Consider the following 19,893-nt stretch of genomic DNA (forward strand, 5'->3'; position numbering starts at 1 on the left):
AACTAGTATGTAGTTTCTTATTATTGTAGTTTAGGGTAACAATATGCCACACCAAGGTATGCCACTTTGGCATAAAGATGATTTTGAGCAGAAGGCAATTGAGAAGAAACAGAATCAAGAAAAGGTATCTATCTCCTCCTATTTGCCTAAAAGGAGAGCATAAACTTTTAAGGGCATAAATTTTTCCTCTACCAGAAGGACAGAAGTTAACCACTGGGACAACTTCAGACTCTTATCAGCCCAAAGACAGATTCTACTAAGAGCATCCCTAGATACCATTGGTTACCCTATTTGCCTTTCTACAATTTGCTGCCTCTAAAAGTTCAAAGTTCTTTTCTTTTGTCTTGCATTTCACCAAAATTACTGTTTTTTGCTAAGATGTGATATATACATCACATACAGGTTTGAGTTGCATGGTTCACTTACATGCAAATTATATATATATTTATATACCAAATTCTAACCACCTCTTTGAGTTAGGCATCACTGAGTAAGTACTCCCCTAGGTAAGCAGGGTGCACATGCTAACAACATGCACAACAGGGTGCACATGCTTTTCTCTTGTTAATTTGTCTTTTGTCATTCTGATTTACAGGGCCCAGCCAATGGACTTAAGGTGGGTAGATGGGCAACAGTTTTTCCTTCCTTACAGTTTTAATCATCTCTCTTATTAAAAGAAAGAAAAAAGAATTACCTCTGTAGTAATTTTATTTAGCTAGAGCAGCTCTATGTTAGATAATGGTGTGACTGTCAGAAACATCTAGCTGTGATAGTAGCAAATGTCTCAAGCTATTACAATAAATAATTTACTATAAATGTATAAAAAGTAGCTAATTAGTTTCAGTCTCTAGTATGTAAGGAAAAAAAAAAAAGACTTCTTGGACCCACCTCTAAAAATTCTGATTCAGGAAGCCTGGCAGGGCTTGGGATCCATATTTTAAAGAGGCTCCTGGTAGTTCCCATCCAAAACGTCTAAGGACCACATTTAGTGGAGCAGGGCAGAGGGAACACAGCATTGTTGACTAGGAAAGTTCTTTAAACTATCCATAGCCCATACTCCCCAGATTATGAAACCCCAGTACACCCTCCCTCTTGCCCCCTCATCCCTCTTCTTCTCCTCCCGTGTGATTCTAATGCAAACTCTTGCATAAAGCCTGGTTTCTATTCCCAAAGGTTCTGATTTAACTGGTCTAAGGTAGTGCTCACTTACGAGTATTTTTAAAAATTCTCCAGGTAATTCTAGTATGCAGCTGAGGCTGAGAACCATGGTTTCAAAGGTGTATACCAGGAAGGCAGTGAGAACATAAGTTTGGATAGGTACAGTAAAATTAAAGTAAAGACAAGGGTGTAGATTTGACCTAACAGGTAAGAGAGAATCCTCACTGGTTCTTGTACCAAAAAGTAATACTATGAGAGTCATGTTTTGACAAGGTTAATTTACCAGTGATGCACAGCAGTGTATGGAGGTGACCGGATATAAGGAACTTGGGGCAGTGGGAAGAGTTGAGGTTCTAGGTAATCAGCCTAAATCCTAAAATGTTATCCCTAAATCCTAAAATGATAACTATGGGAGTAGAGATACTGAGAACATATGACTTCCCAAGAAAATGTGTTCCACAATAATTGGAAGCTAAACTCACTCTACAATTACATTTTGTCAATCGCATGGGATCGCAAATCTTATCTCTGAATCTTGGACATGGTTTAAGAATAAACTTGTGTTGTGCCAAAGGATAGTAAAAGTCTTAAATAATAGTGGGAGACAAAAAATGCTTTACACTCTTCTTTTATTACTGCTTAGCACAAAATACATCCATGTCAGACACTCAGTAAGGAAGTAAGATACCTGTGAAAAATCATTGCCATTATTACCCATAAAATGTTACAGAGAGCAGAAACTGTTCCTATTTTAGAAGAATGCTGTTCCTTTCACTTGGACTGCTCTGTGTCATTGCTGTCTTTGAAAAATCTACTCATCTCTGTGTGAAGTCTCCAAGATTGAGCTTTCTCAGAAGCCTCCATGCAAAAGCTATTCTAATCCTTTCTTAAACTTTGCTACTCAGGATCCCTGTCAATGCATTTACCAGACCATTGGAACAGTCCATGTCCAGAGGGTGAAGGGAGTAAAATAAGCTACTGGTCCCTCCTCAGGTATAGAACTAACCTGTGGAGTTGGTTTCTCCATTTTAATCTGCCGTATTCAGTTATCAAGCAAATATGCCCAGCTTGTAACATCATAATCTATGTCTCTGTAGCGCAAGAGAACAGCACATCGTGAACTGACCAGTTTACCTGTGGAAAAGGCCATGCCCAAGCATGTGTTGAAGCCAGTGATAGCCAGAATATCATCGAAGCTGCCAGCAGCCATAAGTAAGGTTGGGACGCCTTTTTCAACTCCATAGCCTCCTTCCTGCAAAAGGAGCATTGAAGGCACTACGACAGCTGGAGATACAGCACCTAAAACAAAACTAAGTAGGCAGCGCTTTAAACATTTGTGATAGCAGCTTACTCATTATTATTATTATTGTTGAAATTATAATAACATCTACTCTTTTAGAGGTTACACTTTAGACAACTACTGTCTTTCAAATAGCAGTGAAGCACCAAACTGGAAACACACACACACACACACACACACACACACACACACACACAAGTTCTACAGAACACTTTTTGAAAGCGTGGCTACAATCAGCCTATATTGGAACCACTTAGGTTGCCCCGAAATATATAGTTATGGGTGGCACAGAAGACCTAATGGGATTAGGTTGCAGGAATCTGCCTTAAAAAAAAAAATAAATAAATAAATAAATAAATACATACATACATACATACATACATACATACATACATACATAAATACATAAATAAAGCCACGGCGACTGCATGGCTCAGTTGGTTGAGTATCTGACTTTGGCTGAGGTCATGATCTCATGGTTCGTGGGTTCGAGCCCCATATCAGGTTTGCTGCTATCAACACAGAGCCCACTTTGGATCCTCTGTCCCCTTCCCCGTTTGCTCTCTCTCAAAAATAAATAAAACATTAAAAAAAATAAAGACGAAACATTTATGGTATGAGGTTTAAAAAACACAGCTGCAGGCTTTTTAAATTGGAACTGACTGGTATTAGGCCTTCTGTTGGGACTTGGTATGTAGAACAAGAGCACAGATTAGAAGAAGCCCATAATGGCAGTGACAGTGATACTAACACTAGCAGCAGCAGTAACAGCAGAAAACATTTTACAGTGTTTACTATGTGCCAAACACCATTTTAAGTGCTCTACATAAATTAACTAATTTAATCCTCACAACAACTCTAAAAGGTAGCTACAATAATTATCTTCATTCTGTAAATGAGGAGACTTCATTCTTGCAAATGAGATGCAGAGAGATTGAATAACTTGCCAAAGTTCACAAATTGGAGTCACAGAGCTGGGATTTAAATCCAGGCAGTATAGCTCTACCGTCTTAACCAGAAGTAAGGATTTCTTGCTTCTTGCCTACTAATTAGTACTAAATTCTTACTAAGTACTTTCATAATTATTTGCTTCTTTTTTTAATGTTTATTTATTTTTGAGAGACAGAGAGAGAGCATGAGTGAGTGAGGGAGGGGCAGAGAGAGAGGGAGACACAGAATCTGAAGCAGGCTCCAGGCTCTGAGCTGTCAGCAGAGAGCCCAACGTGGGGCTCGAACCCACGAACTGTGATATCTTGACCTGAGCCGAAGTCAGACACTTAACCGATGAGCCACCCAGGCTCCCCTTTATTTATTTACTGCTTATGGCTGTTAACCATTAGAAGAACTGGCAGTGGAAGGAAGAGACAGCAGAACCACCCAATCATAACTGTCTGGTGACAAAAGAAGGAGAAAAGAGTGTTAGGTGTTCATTACTGTTGATATGTTTATTACCCTTTGTATGGACTTTGAGGTGAGATATGGCATCTCTCTCACCAGCATGGAATAAGGTGTAGGTAAAACACCATTAATTCTTCAACTGTTTAAATCATAATGCCTGTAAAAGTTAGATGTATTCTATAAATAGTATATTTTGAAGTTATAATATTTAGATTACGCTGGAATATCCATGTTGTATTTTCTGTTGTCCTTAAGAAAATGCTATTATGCATTCTCTGGTATGGAATCAGAGAAAGCCCCAAACATCCCTGCATTGTTTTCATACGAAAAAGAAAAACCATTACCCCAGGATAAATCCCCATTGCCATGGTAAGCCCATTAGAAAGTGGGCCAGAAGTGCAGATGTGCATGCCTCCACAAGACAAGGACCCATGGACAGTCTTATACAAACACCCTTCAACTTCTTCAGGGCCTGAAATATGCAAACAGAAATACAAAAATAATCATTTAAAGACAGAAAGAGATTATGACATCAGACACTTTTCTTCAGTATTCAGACCATGTTTGGATTATCACGAATTTGCCAGGTAATGAGTTCTATTTAACAAACATTTCAGTGTTTGAAGTGTTTTGGAGATAGCTTATTTAGTCCTCATAGCAACACTATGATATAGGTGAAATTACTATCCCCATTATATTTAGATGTCCTCATCTAAAAAGATACAAGTTAAAGTCATTTGTCCAAGATCATGAAATTGGTAAATTGTGCAGCTAGGTTTGAACTCAAGCAGGATGTTCTGTAGTCTGTGCTCATTAATCCCCAAAGTAGCTGATTTAACCCTCTCGGTGTTAGCTTTATTTATAACTTGTGGCCCCAGAATGAGGCCAGGGTGAAAACCTTCATCCCCAAGAACACTCATTCTCTCATTCAAAAATATACGTTAGTAAAAGCAGGAAAAAAGGCATACTTGAGACTCGTCCTATGTATCAAGCAATTTCTTGGGCTGTATAGTTAGCCCTAAGCACTTGCATAAGGCTTTGCATGCCATAAATGTGCTATCCTCTCTCTAGCCTGTTATTTATAAGGATGACCTATATCTCTGTCAGAGAAAAGGGGAGCCTTTATTGTTAGTGCTGTCCCCAGACAGTAATTCCACCTTCCTCCAAGAACGAATATAGGGTCATCTTCTGGGAATAGTCAGTCCTCCGTGAAATAAACTCCATTCTTTTCTTTAAAAAAATTTTTTTTAACATTATTTCATTTTTGAGACACAGAGAGACAGCGCAAGCGGGGGTGGTGTACAGAGAGGGAGACACAGAATCCGAAGCAGGATCCAGGCTCTGAGCTGTCAGCACAGAGCCTGATGTGGGGCTCAAACTCACGAACTGTGAGATCATGACCTGAGCAGACACTTAACCAACTGAGCCACCCAGGCCCCCCTCCATTCTCTTCTTTAGACTGTCACACAAAGTGCCTAAAGCACGGTGATTCTGAATAGTAGCAGTACTAGAAGAGTTCAATTCCTAGTCAACAATTAGAAATTTATACTTCATACCTTTGAATCAAGCCCAAGGCCAGCACGAACCAATATGATAGACAGGGCTATGCTTCTCAAAGAGGAAGACCACTTATGCTTGATCTGTACATTATCACTGATGACAGGGATATTTCTGACAAGAAACCCAGCAAGAAGCATGCCTAGAATGGAGAAGTCAAACAACTCCTTAGTTGGTTTTCAAATAGAGAAGATATTTTTGGCATTTTTACTTTTTGAGTTCATGTCTCTTTAATATTCTTTTGTTTAACATTTTTGTTTAAATGGATGAAAGACCTAAATGTGAGATAGGAAACCATCAAAATCCTAGAGGAGAACAGATAGCAACCTCTTTGACTTTGGCTGTAGCAACTTCTTACTAGACACATTGCTGGAGGCAAAAGAAACAAAAGCACAAATGAACTAATGGGACCTCATTTAGATAAAAAGCTTCTGCACAGCAACGGAAACAATCAACAAAACAAAAAGGCAGCCTATGGAATGGGGGAAGATATTTGCAAGTGACATATCGGATAAAGGGTTAGTATTCAAAATCTATAAAGAACTCACCAAACTCAACACCCAAAAAACAATCCAGTGAAAAAATGAGAAGACATGAATCGACACTTTTCCATCATGCAGGTGGCTAACAGATGCATGAAAAGATGCTCAATCTCACTCATCATCAGGGAAATACAAATCAAAACCATGATGGGATACCACCTCACACCTGTCAGAATGGTTAAAACTAACACAAGAAACAACAGATGTTGGTGAGGCTGTGGAGAAAGGAACAGTCTTATGCTGTTGGTGGGAATGCAAATTAGTGTGGCCACTCTGGGAAACACTTATGGAGGCTCCTCAAAAAGTTAAAAATAGAACTACCCTATGATGTAGCAATTGCACGCTAGGTATTTACCCAAAGGATACAAAAATATAGATTCAAAGGGTACATGCCCTCTGATGTTTATAGCAGCATTATCAATAATAGCAAACTACAGAAAGAGCCCAAATGTCCACTGACTGATTGATTAATAAATAAAGAAGATATGGTATATATATATATATATATATATATATATATATATATATATACACAATGGAATATTAGCCATCAAAAAGAATGAAGTCTTGCTATTTGCAACAACGTGGATGGATATTATATATCCATATCCATAATATTAGTATATTATATATCCATATCCATAATATTAGTATATTATGCTAAGTGTAATAAGTCAGAGAAAAACAAATATCATATGATTTCACTCACATGTGGAATTTAGGAAACAAAACAGATGAACATATGTGAAGGGAAAAAAAAGACAGGGAAGCAAACCATAAGATACTCTTTTTTTTTCTTTGAATTTTATTTTTTTATTTTTCTTTTTTTATTATTTTTAAATATGTATGTATGTATGTATGTATGTGTATTTATATCCTAGTTAGTTAGCATATAGTGCAATAATGATTTCAGGAGTAGATTCCAGTGATTCATCACCTATGTACAGCACCCAGTGCTCATCCCAACAAGTGTCTTCCTTAATGCCCCTTACTCATTTAGCCCATCTACCTGCTCATAATCCATAAGATACTCTAAATGATAAAGAACAAATTGAGATTTGATGGAGGGAGGTGGGTGGGGAGATGGGCTAGATGGGTGATGGGTATTAAGGAGGGCACTTGTTAATGATGGGCACTGGGTGTTATATGCAAGATGAATCACTAAATTCTATTCCTGAAACCAATATTACATTATATGTTAACTAACTATAATTTAAATAAAATTTTCAATAAAAAGTTAAAATAATATACTACATTAGAGGAGCTAAGAAAAGCCTTTAATATGCAAATAAAAATCATTAGAATCAGTAATGCAGTATTCAGATAGAAATGTGATCAAATTATAAATATAAAATGTTTTAATACAATGCCTAATTCAGTCACTCTTTTATGTGCAAATAGTAAACAGCTCCTGAAGTTATTTGCTATGTCAGATTACCTGAATTATCAACAAATACCTATGTGGATTCTATTTCACCCTCAAGCCAGGTAATTTAACAAAAAATACATAACTTGCGAGGCGCCTGGGTGGTTCAATCCATTGAGCATTCTGACTTTGATTCAGGTCATGATCTCATGGTTCGTGAGTTTGAGCATCGCTTCTGGCTCTGTGCTGACAGCATGGAGCCTGGAGACTGCTTCAGATTCTGGGTCTCCCCTCCCCTACCTGTGCTCTCTCTCTCAAAAAATAAACATTAAAAAAAATAAAAAAAAAATAAAAAACATTAAAAAATAAACATGAAAAAAACATTAAAAAAAATCCTTGCTTTCCAAAGACTTGTGAGTTATGAAGAAATGGACATTGCTCTGTCAGGTCAGCTTCTGATTCTTCTTTCATTCAGCCATTTACTGTTTACCAAATGCCTTCAGTATTTTAGACAGTACAGTAGGTAGTAGAAGTATAATAATGAACAAAAACTTGGTACTACATCTCAACAAGTTTTCAGCCTCTAGGGGAGTGAGATAAACTGACAACCTCAATTTTATGGAAGCATAAGGAAGTGTTGTATGAGTGAGAGAAGAGTAGTAAGTCAGAGGGATCCAAACAAGGGGAAGAACCGGGTGGAGAGTCAAGAAGTTTCTGGATGGGTTAGCAGTTTCTTCCAAGGTATGAAGAGGAAGTATGACACATTCTGGGAAGTGTCAGTAGTTGACAGTGACTGAGGGAGCTGAGGAGTTTGCTAGAGAATCCTGCCCTCACTGATACCACATGCCCCTACAACAGGAAAGAGAGACTTCTCCACCAGACACTGGGCTTCCAGACTGTTCTTCTCTAGCAGTACCCTCTTCTCAGCATGACCTTACAAGCATTACACATTAAATGACTAAACAAACTTACTATTGTTGCCATGTTCTGTATGTAAGCTATGAGAATGGAGACTAATGACAAGCACAGCTTTTGTGACTTGCTCCAGACACCGCTAGGCCAGGAAGCATCACTGCCATTTAATCTAGAAGAAGGTCTCATAAAGTTTTGAATTCTGCAGTTACGGTCTTTCCAGAATTTTTGAAAGTGGGAACTAGCCAACCACAGTTGTTTTTTAAAGAGTAATAAGGATAACACATGCTCATGGTGAATTAAAACATCACCAACAAGTAGGAAGTGACAAGTACATGTCCTATTCCAACTGCAAACTTTCGATCTTCATTCTCCGAAGATTTTCACTCTTAAGGGTTTTCTTTGCCTTTCCAGAAAAGTTTGTATACCTATGTAAGCATGCCTCAGTATGAGTGTTCGTGTGCCTCATTTTCTAATAGTAGAAATAGTATCTCATTGTTTGGAAGTACTATAATTTTTTGAACCAATTAATGGACTTTAAGGAACTTTTCAGATTTTTCATTACAAATAGTGCTGAAATGAGCACAGTTCAAAAGAAATAATAATCTAACAAGGACTCAAAAATATGTTAAGAGTTTCTTTTGGAGTTTTGGGGGGGGGGCACAAGAGGAAGCATTTTTTTGTTCTCCAAATGAATGTGACAACAACTTCCCTGGGACACTGTTTCTGGATGGTCTGGATTGATATGGCCACCTGATACTGATCTGGCAGACGACCCCTTCACTCCTTTTTCAATGATGTGAGTGACTTACAATACATTGGGCCCTAGTTTTGTAGCATTTCTGTCTTATAGTTACTTCTACCATGGTTGATGTTAAGCTACCAACACGATGTCAGTGAATGTGCAGTTGGGAAGAGAGAGCCAGTGGCACAGCACTATATATTGTTTCCATAATTTCAAGAGCCTAGATAAGGGGAAAATGCTGTAAGTGATTAGTTTTGAGTATCTATTGGATTTATTTTTAATGCAAGTTATTTAATTGTAAATATATATAATTTAATTTTTAAAAATTTCTGTGTTTAACAACTGGCTTACCAAACTCAAAATTTAATAATTGGCTTTGGCTCCAACACATCAAATACAGAAACATTTTATATTTATTTCCCAAAGCTTCCCAAACTACAGTTTTTAAAATATGATTTACTCTTGAAGTCAGAAGGTATTTAGCACTTACCTAGAAGAGGAGGCAGTGGAGGTAATGTTGGTAACTTAATGAGCCCCAAAAGTTTACCTCCAATGATGGCACAATAGAATAGGATTATAATTCCAAATAGGTTTCCTCCAGGAAGACATTCGCTGGTAGTAATTGACCAAACTACAGCCCACAGAAGAACAACCATGGTAACTGAAATAAACCAGGAAAACTAGTTTCTATCAGTAAGTTGTCATATGGTTTCAATATAATATAAAAATTTTAAAAATATCGAACATACATACAAGTATTTATAACCATGTGTAAATTTTAGAAAGCATCAGTAATATGAACAACTGGGTAATAATTACCAACCATCTTAAGAAATAGGATATTACCAGTGCCTTTGGATCCACCCATGTGTCCCTCTTAATCCCATCTCCCATCTCCTTTCACACCGTCAGAAGGAACTACGATCTTGAATTTTTTTTTATCATTCCTCCTTTTTCCTTTATAATTTTACCATAAATATTCACTCGTTAATAAAAAGGGAAACACTGGCTATCTTTACTCTCTTCATAGGAACATGAGAATACCTGAATAATCACATTCTAGTATTTTAGTTCTGTCTTGAATTAAACACTATTATTGTTTCTTTTCTATAGTCAATGTTGGTTTAGAATTATCCATATACTCACCTATTTTCCGTTTTGATCATTATTCATTATGGCAACTCAAATTTTTTACCTGGGACAATTATTTTGTTGCCTAAAGTATTTCCTTTAATAGAGGTATTTCTATTAGAAGGTGAAACATGTTTCCTTGTTTGAAAACCTTGTGTTGTACTAAAGTTTACACTGAAACAACAAAGACTCATGGGAAAACAGTTGGGTAGACAACTCAAAGCTTAAATCCAGTGACCAAAGTATTGACAAAAACAGTAATGATCCTAATAAAAGTGCTAGTGCAGTTAAATCTCCACTGGCATTTGCATTTCACAGTCTCTTTTTGGCAGACTCAAACCCTTGGAACCACACGTATTATTTCGAGATGTAGAACCTTGAAAGCATTTGCTTTAAATAGTAAGCAGTTCCGTCCAAATCTGATCCAGATTATAGCTTTCTCCATCAATCAAATATTTGTTGTTGTTGTTTTAACTGAGGGAAAGTGTTGGCAGCTACTTTGTTTGTAATGTCAGCTTCTACATCCATATATGGTTTCATTAGATAGTTTAATGGTCTAGAAAGTTTAAAAAGCCTCTGAAACCCCTAAACCAGCAACTAACTGTCTGAAAAAAAAAAAGTACTTCTATAGGGAGTTCAGCTTTTTAAAAAGTCTTCATTTTAGTAAGGCTTTATCTTTAATTGTAAGGAATCATATATCTGACCTTTTTTGTCTGTTTTTGTTTTTCAATGCATTTTGTATTCACATGCTATTGTTTGGTGATGTAAAATATTAACATGGCAGGAGAAATTATGTACAAATGCAAATTTTCATGTTACACTAACACAATTCCTCATTTACCATCATATATGAACTAATTCATAGTTCAGAAACAGTGCACCAGAGCATGCTATATTTCTCATGAAGATCTGTTGGTAACAAATTCTTAGTTTTATTGATCTGGAATTATCTTTATTCTCATTCTTAAAAGATAATTTTTCAGGGTATACAGTTCTAGGTTGAGAGTTACTGTCTCCCAGTTCCTTTAAAATACTGTCCCTTGGTTTTCTGGCTTTTATTGTTGTTTTTAAGTGCCTTTTAGGAATTTTTTTTTTCCTTTGGCTATTTAAAAAAAAATTTTTTTTAATGTTTAAGACAGAGAGAGAGAGAGAGAGAGAGAGAGAGAGAGAGAGAGAACGAGTGGGGGAGGGGCAGAGAGAGAGGGAAACACAGAATCTAAAGCAGGCTCCCGGCTCTCAGCTGTCAGCACAGAGCCCGACATGGGGCTCGAACTCACAGACCGTGAGATCATGACCTGAGCCCAAGTCGGACGCTTAGCTGACTGAGCCACCCAGATGCCCCTCCTTTGGCTATTTTTAAGATCTTTCTTTTTCTTTGGTTTTCTGCAATTTCAGTGTGATCTGTTCAGTACTTATGTTAATTTCCATATGGCTTCCTTTTAGTTTGTTTAGGATTTATGTTTTCCATCCATTCTGGAACATTCTGTCTTTATTTCTTCAAATATTTCCTCTTCCCTATTCTTTTCCCTGTATTTTTCTGGAACTATGATTAAATCATTGAACAGTCACAGTCTCTTCTCCATTTGGGTAAGCCCAGTTTTCATATCGTCCATTTTTTTTCTGTGTGTACTGCATTGTAATCTCTTCAGACCTATTTACTAGATTACCAATTTTCTTTTCACTTAATCTGCCTAATCTACTGAGTTTGAAATTTCAATTACTTTATTATATCTTTCATTTCTAGAAGTTGGTGCTTATTGAAATGTGTTCATTTTTGTAAATAGTTTCTTGTTTTATACTTATATTTGTTACCTCCTCTTTAATTTCTTCATAGTTATTGAAAATATTTTTTATTTCTGATAATGCAAATTTTTGAAACGTGTTTCCTTGTGCATGTTGTGATTTTTGTTTTTGTTTTGTTGCTTTTGTTTTTGGCAACAGTGAGCTCTTCCCTGAAACTTAATCTTTGGGAATTGCTGGAGTTGAATGTCAGTTTTCCCAGATAGGATATGAATTTGCCCCTACCATGTGCTTACAATCTTAACAATCCGGGACTACTTTTAGATATATTTTCAGCTTGAGGTTTTTTTCTGTGACTTTGGAACACAGATCAGCATGAAGTTACACATATTTAGTGGAGACTCTTTTCTTGCCCAGACAGCACTACAGTTCAGACAGTCAGGTTTAGCTGCGGGCCCCCTCTGCAGGGCAGGTTTACCTCAAATGCATCATTACATTGGGTTCCAGCTTTGTATGGGTGAGAAGGAGTGATTTCTCCTCTTTCTCCCAACCTGGGCAGGCCCATGCATAGCCTCTTATACTCTCATGGTTCTCAAAATGAATCTCAAGTTCACTGGTGTTTTGCAGAAGCCCCAGAGCGAAAGCCAGCTTGAGTGCTTATTTATCTCTCCTAGTCATACTGTTTTTAGTGTCTGATGATTTCCTGTTTTCTTGACAGATAAAAGGTATATTCAAAGAGACTTAAAATATTGTTTTCAGATGTTTTCATTGACATAAGTGAGAGGGCTGTTCATTGAATGTCATCTACCCCATTGCTAGAGATCAAATCCAATGTCCCATTTTTTAACCCTCACAGAATTATTACAGATTTTGTAGGCTGTGATGCTATGAAATAACTAAAGCGCCTTTTGTATTTTCCAGTTGGGTAGAGAAGCTGAAATTTCTATATAGTATGGGAAGTGTAATGGAAAAGTAGGAATTTTAAACTACTAAAATTTACTTTATCATAGCACAAAATCAGTTTTGTACAAAATTCAGAAAGGTAGAATTAAGTTTTCCACTTCAAGACCACTTTTCTTTTAAACCTCTAACATTCCTTTCCTTTTTCATATTCAAAATGCAGTTCTAAATAAATAGTAAGTGTATATTTACAGGGTTTCTCTAAATCACATTTAATTCAGTTAGTAATTTGCTTCTCATTTATGATTTTGGAAAATCAGATTTACTTAAGAAAAATATGTAAATATACTGAAGTGATACAGGAAGGAGTATAGGGGAAAAAAAAAAAAAGAACAGTCTTGTAAGCCTAAGCAACAGAAGCACAGGAAAACAAGTGAAGAGGTGTTTATATATTATGAGTTCGCATTTCTCAGGCACCTTTATGGACAATGATCATAGAATTTTTAAAAAATGACTCTCTGGGATACCTGGGTGGCTTAGTCGGTTGTGTAACCAACTCTTGATTTTGGCTCAGGTCATTATCCCAGGGTCATAGGATCAAGCCCTGTGTCTGCCTCTGCACTGAGCACGGAACCTGCTTAAGATTCTCTCTCTTCTGGGGCACCTGGGTGGCTCAGTCAGTTAAGCATCTGACTCTGGCTCAGGTCATGATCTCACGGTTCGTGAGTTCGAGCCCCACGTTGGGCTCTGTGCTGACAGCTCAGAGCCTGGAGCCTGCTTCAGATTCCGTGTCTCCCTCTGTCTCTGACCCTCCCCCCATTCATGCTCTGTCTCTGTCTCAAAAATAAATAAACGTTAAAAAAATTTTTTTTAAAAAAGATTCTCTCTCTTCCTCTCCCTGTGCCTGTCCCCCACCCCCTTTCTCTCTAAAAATAAAAAAAAAAAATTAAAAAATGAGTCTCCAAATCACATCATTCATTTATACCCTTTCCCTAATGCAATCACTATCTGTTCTACTGTAAATGTTTTAACTAGAAATGTGCCATGATTTGAATGGTGAAATTTCAAAAAAATAATAAATAGGACAGAAAAGGTATTAAATTATATGTTGTCTTATCAACTGGTATATATTTTGGAACCTGTTTTTCTCTACATTTTTAAATAAAGTTTGAGATTTTTTTCTCATGCTAGTTTATAGACTTACCTCATTTTATAAAAATATATGTAGAGCCTAGAGTATAACTGGGCTTCAACTGTCCCAGTTGAGAATGGTAAAAATGTTTTTCAGAGCTCACAAATGAAGTATAACAATAACTGAGTCTGATTTTTTAGTAAACACAACTTTTAGATCAAATGTATTATATTCTTCAACATATTTACTTTGGGAAGATATGTATTTACTCTAGTGGTGCTGTCGCTCCTCAATATCATTTTGAAATTGTCTTCAAATTCTCATTTATAGGGTGCCTGGGTGGCTCAGTCAGTTAAGTGTTCAACTCTCCGTTTTGGCTCAAAGTCATGATCTCACGGTTTCATGAGTTCGAGCCCTGTATTGGGCTCTGTGCTGGCAATGTAATGCCTGCCTGGGATTCTCTCTCTCCCTCTCTCTCTACCCCTCCCCCACTCGCACTGTCTCTGTCTCTCTCAAAATAAATAAATAAACTTAAAAAATTAACAAAAAGTCAGCATTTATAGACAATTTTCAAAGCCCTTCTTTTTCCTACTACATTTCCTCCAATGTACAAAATATATACACTTCACACACATCCTCTCTCTCTCTCTCTCTCTCTCTCTCTCTCTCTCACACACACACACACACACACACACACAATTTCCTTTCTGAACAAAAAAAACAGGATTACTGAATCTGAATATCCATCTATTCTTCAAATTGATATCATAATAATGTTTGGCTCCCTCCAAAAACCAAATCTATTCCTCAAAGACAGTATGTGAAATAGTGCTGAGATAAACTCCCAAAGAAAAGTCGTCCAGGGGTGCCCGGGTGGCTCAGTTGGTTAAGTGTCCAACTTCAGTTCAGGTCATGATCTCATGGTTTGTTGATCTCATGGTTTGTGAGTTCGAGCTCCACAGTGGTCTCTCTACTGTCAGCACAGAGCCTGCTTCAGATCCTCTATCTCCCTCTCTCTGCCCCTCCACTGCCCATGTGCTCTTTCTCTCTCAAAAATAAATAAAACATTAAAAAAAAGAAAAATCTCCCAAATATTTTAGGTAATAGTAGTTGTACTGGAGTAAGTTGGATTGGAAACCAAGATTCTTACAAAATGATGGATTCATTTGGAAGCATAAATTAAGCTGTTTGTTCAAACATTAGTTGCATTACTTAATAACGATTAAACCCAACATTTATGTAGTGCCTTTCTGTTTACAGGTGATTTCTCATTTTTCTCATTGGAGGCCAAATGTAATCCTGTGAAATTACTCACAGACAGAAAAGGAAAATGTCTTTGATCTCTGCTCTTTTCCTGCTAGCTGGAATGGTAGTAGCAATAGTACTCTAGTTTTTATGTATACAGAAGTAAACTTCTTTTTGTTCTTTAAACCATATTATTTTGGAATCTCTCATTAAAACAATTTCATCTTTTACCGTCTCTTTCTGAATTATTTTGTACCATTTACATACCATTTGTTATCCCTCTAGCCAGCAAGCCATGTGGAGGGCAAGCAAATGTTTGTCCTAGTCTTCGCAAATTATTTGATTCAGTTGGTATTTCTTGTAGCTTTTTTTCACTGCTATTCAGGAGGTTACTTCCTTCTGTTGGTTCTTTTGCATCTATTCCTTTAGAGTTCATAACTGCTTCCTCCTGTGTTTAAAACAATTTAAGAATACTTAAAACGGTTATATCTGCTGTACATTTTTATAGCTATCGAGTCATCAAATCACAAATCAAATTTTTACTGCTAGAATCAAGGCTAACACTTTATAGTGGAAATGCAGAGCTATACTAATAGCTAATCAGTGAATGCTTGGAACAAGAATTATGTTAGAGGAATATTTACCATTGAGTCACTATTTGTAGCATTATAAATCCTTGGGGTACACATACTATTTCATTTTGTTTTACAATACTGGGTTTAAAAATTAGCCTACTTAAGATATTCTTCAAGGCAATAGTTGGTTAATATATTAAAGTGGTTCAGAAAAAATAACTATTTGTGGTAAAAATGAATTCAAATTCATTCATCTACTTGAATTTAAGCAATAAAAAGGGAGGGAAGTAATCACAACCATTCTAGGGGTGAGGCTGGGAACACAAAGCATTTCACAGGCTCTCTATTTTTCCAGCCTCGTGTAGGGCCAGCTGCTAATGAATCTGGGAAAACTGGTAGTCACACCTACTGTACAAATTTGGGGATTAAAAATGGGAAGAACTGTTAATTGAGTGATAGAGCATGAAGAGAACACAACTGTATCAGAGATTTGGAAATATATAGTCCCTCTCTTAAGGAAATGGTTGGAATGCTCTATATTTGATCGTAGGTTTACCTGTGTTTCTTGATATGTAGAGGCTGTGTGGTCCATTCCTGTGGATGGTGTGAAATCTTCATGTTCAATTGCTTTATCTTCATCTCCCATGATTTATAATTAAAAATAAGATGACACAAGGGAGAGGAACGGGAACTGTTTCGAAGGAGAAATAGTACAGATATGTAGCATCAACTTGAGATTTATATGAATGAATTAAGCAGCAATTTGAACAATTTAAATGAGTGAATTGTACTTATTTTTTCCCTTGGAACTCTGAATGTCTAAAATATTTTAAATTAGACTATTCTTAACTTTCAATTGCTAACCTTTTCTTTGATTACAATATGTTATACTAATTCTTATTTACTTTCTACCTCTCCTGAAAAAGCCCTTGTTTATCATATTTTTATATGATGTCTTTCCCACCCTGTTTTCTGAGTTATATTTCAAATATTCCAAGCAATACTACTGTTAAATCATTCTCTCTAATGGTCGGGCTTGATGAAACAGGAAATCTCCAGGCAATTTTTCTTTTTTTTCTTTCTTTGTTTCTTTCTTTGTTTCTTTCTTTCTTTCTTTCTTTCTTAATATAATTTATTGTCAAATTGGCTTCCATACAACACCCAGTGCTCATCCCAACAAGTGCCCTCCTCAATGCCCACCACCCACTTTCCCCTCTCTTCCCCCCTATCAACCCTCAGTTTGTTCTCTGTATTTAAGAGTCTCTTATGGCTTGCCTCCCTCCCTCTCTGTAACTTTTTTCCCCTTCCCCTTCCCCAAGGTCTTCTGTTAAGTTTCTCAAGATCCACACATGAGTGAAAACATATGGTATCTGTCTTTCTCTGACTGACCTATTTCACTTAGCATAATACCCTCCAGTTCCATCCACGTTGCTGCAAATGGCCAGATTTCATCCTTTCTCATTGCCAAGTAGTATTCCATTGTGTATATAAACCACAATTTCTTTATCCATTCATCAGTTGATGGACATTTAGCCTCTTTCCATAATTTGGCTATTGTTGAAAGTGCTGCTATAAACATTGGGGTACAAGTGCCCCTATGCATCAGCACTCCTGTATCCCTTGGGTAAATTCTTAGCAGAGCTATTGCTGGATCATAGGGTAGTTCTATTTTTAATTTTTTGAGGAACCTCTACACTGTTTTCCAGAGAAGCTGCACCAGTTTGCATTCCCACCAACAGTGCAAGAGGGTTGCCATTTCTCCACATCCTCGCCAGCATCTGTAGTCTCCTGATTTGTTCATTTTAGCCACTCTGACTGGTCTGAGGTGGTATCTCAGTGTGATTTTGATCTGTATTTCCCTGATGAAGAGCGACGTTGAGCATCTTTTCATGTGCCTGTTGGCCATCTGGATGTCTTCTTTAGAGAAGTGTCTATTCATGTCTTCTGCCCATTTCTTCACTGGATTATTTGTTTTTTGGGTGTGGAGTTTGGTGAGCTCTTATAGATTTTGGATACTAGCCCTTTGTCCGATTTGTCATTTGCAAATATCTTTTCCCATTCTGTCAGTTGCCTTTTAGTTTTGTTGATTGTTTCCTTTGCAGTGCAGAAGGTTTTTATCTTGATGAGGTCCCAATAGTTCATTTTTGCTTTTAATTCCCTTGCCTTTGGAGATGTGTCGAGTAGGAAATTGCTGTGGCTGAGGTCAAAGAGGTTGTTGCCTGTTTTTTTCTCTAGTGTTTTGATGGTTTCCTGTCTCACATTTAGGTCTTTCATCCATTTTGAGTTTATTTCTGTGTATGGTGTAAGAAAGTGGTCTAGTTTCATTCTTCTGAATGTTGCTGTCCAGTTCTCCCAGCACCATTTGCTAAAGAGACTTTTTTCCATTGGATACTCATTCCAGCTTTGTCAAAGATTAGTTGGCCATACATTTGTGGGTCCCATTCTGGGTTCTCTATTCTATTCCATTTGTCCATGTGTCTGTTTTTGTGCCAGTACCATGCTGTCTTGATGATTACAGCTTTGTAGTAGAGGCTAAAGTCTGGGATTGTGATGCCTCCCATTTTGGTTTTCTTCTTCAATATTACTTTGGCTATTCGGGGTCTTTTATGGTTTCATACAAATTTTAGGATTGTTTGTACTAGCTCTGAGAAGAATGCTGGTGCAATTTTGATTGGGATTGCATTGAATGTGTAGATTGCTTTGGGTAGTATTGACATTTTAACAATATTTATTCTTCCAATTCATTGCTTCTTGGCCTTTTGGCTAAGATCAAGTGTATTCTTCCAATCCATGAGCATGGAATGTTTTTCCATTTCTTTGTGTCTTCTTCAATTTCCTTCATAAGCACTAGGCAATTTTTCAATGTTGAAATGAGTCACCAAAGAAAAATCTATGGATTCCATCATTTTCAGAGAAATTAGAATCACTAATTCTTGTCTGGTTCATATTTCTAAATTAAAGTTAAAATAATAACATTGGTTGAGCAGCCACAATGTCTTAGACAACTGAGACATGTTGGTAGTCACTGTAGGTAATTCAAAGATTACAAAAACATATTTTTTGTTCTCTATAGGCTGACGATATACCAGGAAAAATAAACTTACATGAAGTAACTAAAAAACCTGTAGGACAGACCTATAGCTTGACTCTGTAAACTACTTCAATCTCCTCTCTCTTGGCTTCTCATGCTATATAGGCTGAACAACCAAATACTCCAATTCCTGGCCACTTCTGTAGCTATAGATAGCCATGTGTCACAGTTCTGTGTAATGAGATATAAGTGAGAGTCCCTAGGGAGAACTTTCATTCCCAGACTATAAGGCAAGGCTTTTTGAAGATCATACTTTTATTCTTTGTCCTCTAACATTTCTCCTTCTTCTTCCTAGAATGTAGATACACTGCCTGGAGGGCCAGTGACCATCTCTCAACCACGAGAAGAAAAAGCCCTATACTAAGGAGAGTAGAAAATTAAGATAGGAGGAGCTGGTTCCTTGACGATACCCTTTAATTGCTCCATCAGTCTTGGATGCCAAGCTTCAAGTTAATTGTTGAAGCTATTGTTAGTCAAGTGTTATTTTTACTAGTAATCAAACTTACTTCTAATGCAACAAGTATAATGATATTATAATAGAAGCACGAACTACAAACCCTGGTATAAGCAAAGGGAAAATTATGTGAGAGAAGGGAAACTCTAAATCAATACATTTGAGTGTCTAATATGTGCCATACACTATGCTAGGCTATAAAGATAAGGATTAATTAGACAAGACACCTGCCTCAAGGAATAATTTTCTGTTTAAAAAAGTGCCAAGAGGGGCGCCTGGGTGGCTCAGTTGGTTGAGCATCCAACTTCGGCTCAGGTCATGATCTCGCGGTTGGTGGGTTCAAGCCCCACATCGGGCTCTGTGCTGATGGCTCAGAGCCTGGAGCCTGCTTCCGATTCTGTGTCTCCCTCTCTCTCTGCCTCTCCCCCATTCGTGTTCTGTCTCTCTCTTTCAAAAATGAATAAATGTTAAAAAAAGTGCCAAGATATTTGCATTTAATATTCCCAAGAAAATTATATCCTTTCTACCACTACCACCCTCACCATCACCATCATCACCATTTTTCTTCCTTACAAAATACAATGTTGGCCAGGGTGGTATCTCAAAAAACCTTCAGTTTGGTTTTTATATTACATATAATAAGTTCA

At 37.0% G+C, this 19,893-nt stretch overlaps 1 protein-coding gene across 3 annotated transcripts in view; it reads right to left on the minus strand.

Moving 5' to 3' along the window:
* The window catches only part of SLC9B2 (solute carrier family 9 member B2), a 51,720-nt gene that overhangs the window by 19,586 nt on the left and 12,241 nt on the right, over positions 1-19,893 (minus strand). For 2 of the 3 annotated variants that reach the window (XM_078445841.2, XM_078445843.2), the window contains exons 2-7: positions 16,258-16,392; positions 15,394-15,574; positions 9,469-9,639; positions 5,413-5,555; positions 4,201-4,328; positions 2,293-2,468 (exon numbers count right to left, since the gene is read on the minus strand). In XM_078445841.2, the coding sequence (XP_078301967.1) occupies positions 2,293-2,468; positions 4,201-4,328; positions 5,413-5,555; positions 9,469-9,639; positions 15,394-15,574; positions 16,258-16,347 (889 nt within the window). In that variant the 5' untranslated portion in view covers positions 16,348-16,392. The remainder of the gene's footprint in view (positions 1-2,292; positions 2,469-4,200; positions 4,329-5,412; positions 5,556-9,468; positions 9,640-15,393; positions 15,575-16,257; positions 16,393-19,893) is intronic. The other variant, XM_078445842.2, reaches the window with a different exon arrangement.

Source organism: Panthera onca, chromosome B1 (assembly GCF_046562875.1).
Source record: "Panthera onca isolate mPanOnc1 chromosome B1, mPanOnc1 haplotype 2, whole genome shotgun sequence".
NCBI classification, from domain to species: domain Eukaryota; kingdom Metazoa; phylum Chordata; class Mammalia; order Carnivora; family Felidae; genus Panthera; species Panthera onca.